This window comes from Anopheles aquasalis, chromosome 3 (genome assembly GCF_943734665.1).
Source record: "Anopheles aquasalis chromosome 3, idAnoAquaMG_Q_19, whole genome shotgun sequence".
NCBI classification, from domain to species: Eukaryota; Metazoa; Arthropoda; class Insecta; order Diptera; family Culicidae; genus Anopheles; species Anopheles aquasalis.
Window position 1 is genome coordinate 5562501 of NC_064878.1, and position 2500 is coordinate 5565000.

Sequence of the window (2500 nt, forward strand, 5' to 3'; positions counted from 1 at the left end):
GCGAATCGCCTCCGTCGACTGTGACTCCCATCCAGCGATCCTGGCGATCCACCTCCATCGTGATGCTCTTCACCAATGGCACCACCGTGCAGGCCTGCGTCTTGTGCTCCCTCACGCTCACTATTATCGACATGCTTTCGATCGATTCGATCCCAGAAAATGCGCACCCCGGGCCGTCCTTTCGCTCGGCAGGGCAAGGTAATGGATTCACCCTCCCGTATGACCACATCCACCGGTGCCTCCATAAACGTGGGTGCCTCGTACACATACAGATACACCGAGATCGTCACATTGCCACCTTCGTTGTGACCCTCACAGAAGTATTTGCCCTCGTCCTCCTGCCGGGCATCCTCGATCCGGAGCGTATTGTCGAGCAGTTTACGCGAACGACCCTCGGGCAACCGGCCACTCTCTTTGCGCCACGTAACGATCGGTTTCGGATCACCGGTCAGTCCACAGGGCAGATCGAACCCTTCACCCTCCAGCACCTCCGTATCGTGTGGACTCTTGACGATGGTTGGTGGTGCCAGCACCTTCAGGTAGGCCGGCGGAGTTGTCTTCGTACCGGCCATACTCTGTGCCGAACATTCGTACCGTCCCGAATCACTCGGTTGTATCTCCGAGATGAGCAAACTGCCGGAATCGACCAGCGAATGGTGTTTCCCGTTGATGTCCAGTATCTTGCCATCCTTAATCCACAGTACCGATGGTTCCGGAATGCCACGGGGTGGTGTACAGTTGAGGATCACCGGACCACCAACCAGGGCGACCGTATCTTTCGGCACAAGACGGAAATCATCCCGCAGGATCGCGATCTGAAGCGTTGCGTTCTCGCTGATGGCGACACCGGCCGAGTTGCGGGCCTCACAGTGATACACACCGGCATCCTGTTCCCGCTTGTTCTGGGTCACTCTGGGTGGAGGGGGGAGGAGAGAAAAGAGGAGCAAGATCATATCATAAATGAGCGATCATAGAAGTTAAGGCAACAAACCAATCGTATAGTTTAATAAATGTGTTGACTAGTACAAGAAGTTGAAGGAGTTCCACAAACTTTTGTTTAGAAATTTGCCAACAACTTGCAAACACCACTTTTAAATTCTCTTATGAGTGTTCTATTAGTGTCTGAATAAATGTTCCATTTAGGGGGCACTTCGGTATTTTCGGGGCAAAAAAGGCCCGTTTTTAACGATTTTTTGTGACGTAACCATTCAACCTTATTTTTTCAAGTGAATGCATGATAATCTACAACTTTTGAAGAATATTTGGTTTTGTTTTGAGCAATATTAATTGAAAAATTAATCCATGGCATCAAATTTTGGTAGACATGTCGTCGCAAAGATACTTTTTCCGATGCCTTTCGTAGATGCATGATGGGTCATTAAAAAAATGCAAATCGATACTAGTTTAAAAGATTATAAGTTTATCTAGGTAGCCCCGGAGAGTTTTTGTTAATTTTCCCTTTTTTACGATTTTTGGCAGATTTTTGAAGTTGAAAAAGTGATGCTTTTTGCTATTCTGCTATAAAAACACAGATTTAAAGATTTGTTTAAAAATAAGTATCAACAATTTTAAAGATATCTCGACGGGGCTATCAGGAAAAAAGTGCAAAGATTATGTGTTAAAAATTTCAAATCGATCGGCCCAGTAGTTTCTACGGTACGATGGACACCGACTTTGAAAACGTTGGTTTTGGGAAACGCGCTTCAAAGTAGCGGGCTGCATGGAGCCTTGTATGAAACGCGGATTTTCAAAAATCTGTATCTTTGTCAGTTTTTCCTCGATTGATCCAAAATTTTGACACAATACTCTTGAAAGGATTAACTTTCAGAGAAAAATGTTTAAAAATTTGTGTCACAAAAAAAATAAATACCGAAGTCCCCCCCTAAAGAGTGATGGAATGCTCCACTATTTTTTTTCAAATTCATGTATTTCAAGATTTCTCTTTCAATTTTTGATAACCATTTAATCATTTTAAACCATCCTAGACCAGACTAAAAAATATTATTTGAAGCGTTCCAGTGTTCTATTAAAATAGAAAGATTAATTTTCATTCAAAAAAGGCAAACGATCACTTATATTTCATACCAAGCGTTCTAGAGAATGTTCCCCAAAAACCTCCTAATCGATTACCATGTAAAAAAACACTTCCAAAACTCCCCTTCCGACCTGCACTCTCTGATCGTTATGCTGCAATTTATGCTAACAAACCGCCGTTATCACTTCAGCGCACAACCGTGTCATTCCCAACCCAGGGGTCACGGATCGATATTGAATATCTTTTTAACGAGCCAGAAAAGCGGGAAACACAAATTTAATTTAATCAATAAGTTACGCCACACAGCGCCACTGTGCTGTGCTGTGTGCGCGAGCGTGGTGGTATCGTATCGTAATTACTTGTAACGTGTTTTTAATCCACTCCCAATTTAGTACGTGACCTTCGTGTGCGCTCGCAACCGGGCTGTCCCAGTAACATGATCAACAATCATGTTTTTTTCCCGGC

At 44.1% G+C, this 2500-nt stretch overlaps 1 protein-coding gene across 1 annotated transcript in view; it reads right to left on the bottom strand.

Moving 5' to 3' along the window:
• Positions 1–2500, bottom strand: part of LOC126577449 (protein sax-3-like) — a 26078-nt gene that overhangs the window by 8317 nt on the left and 15261 nt on the right. The window contains exon 4 of the mRNA XM_050239080.1: positions 1–912. This exon is cut by the window's left edge and continues 925 nt beyond it. Within this exon, the coding sequence (XP_050095037.1) occupies positions 1–912 (912 nt within the window). The remainder of the gene's footprint in view (positions 913–2500) is intronic.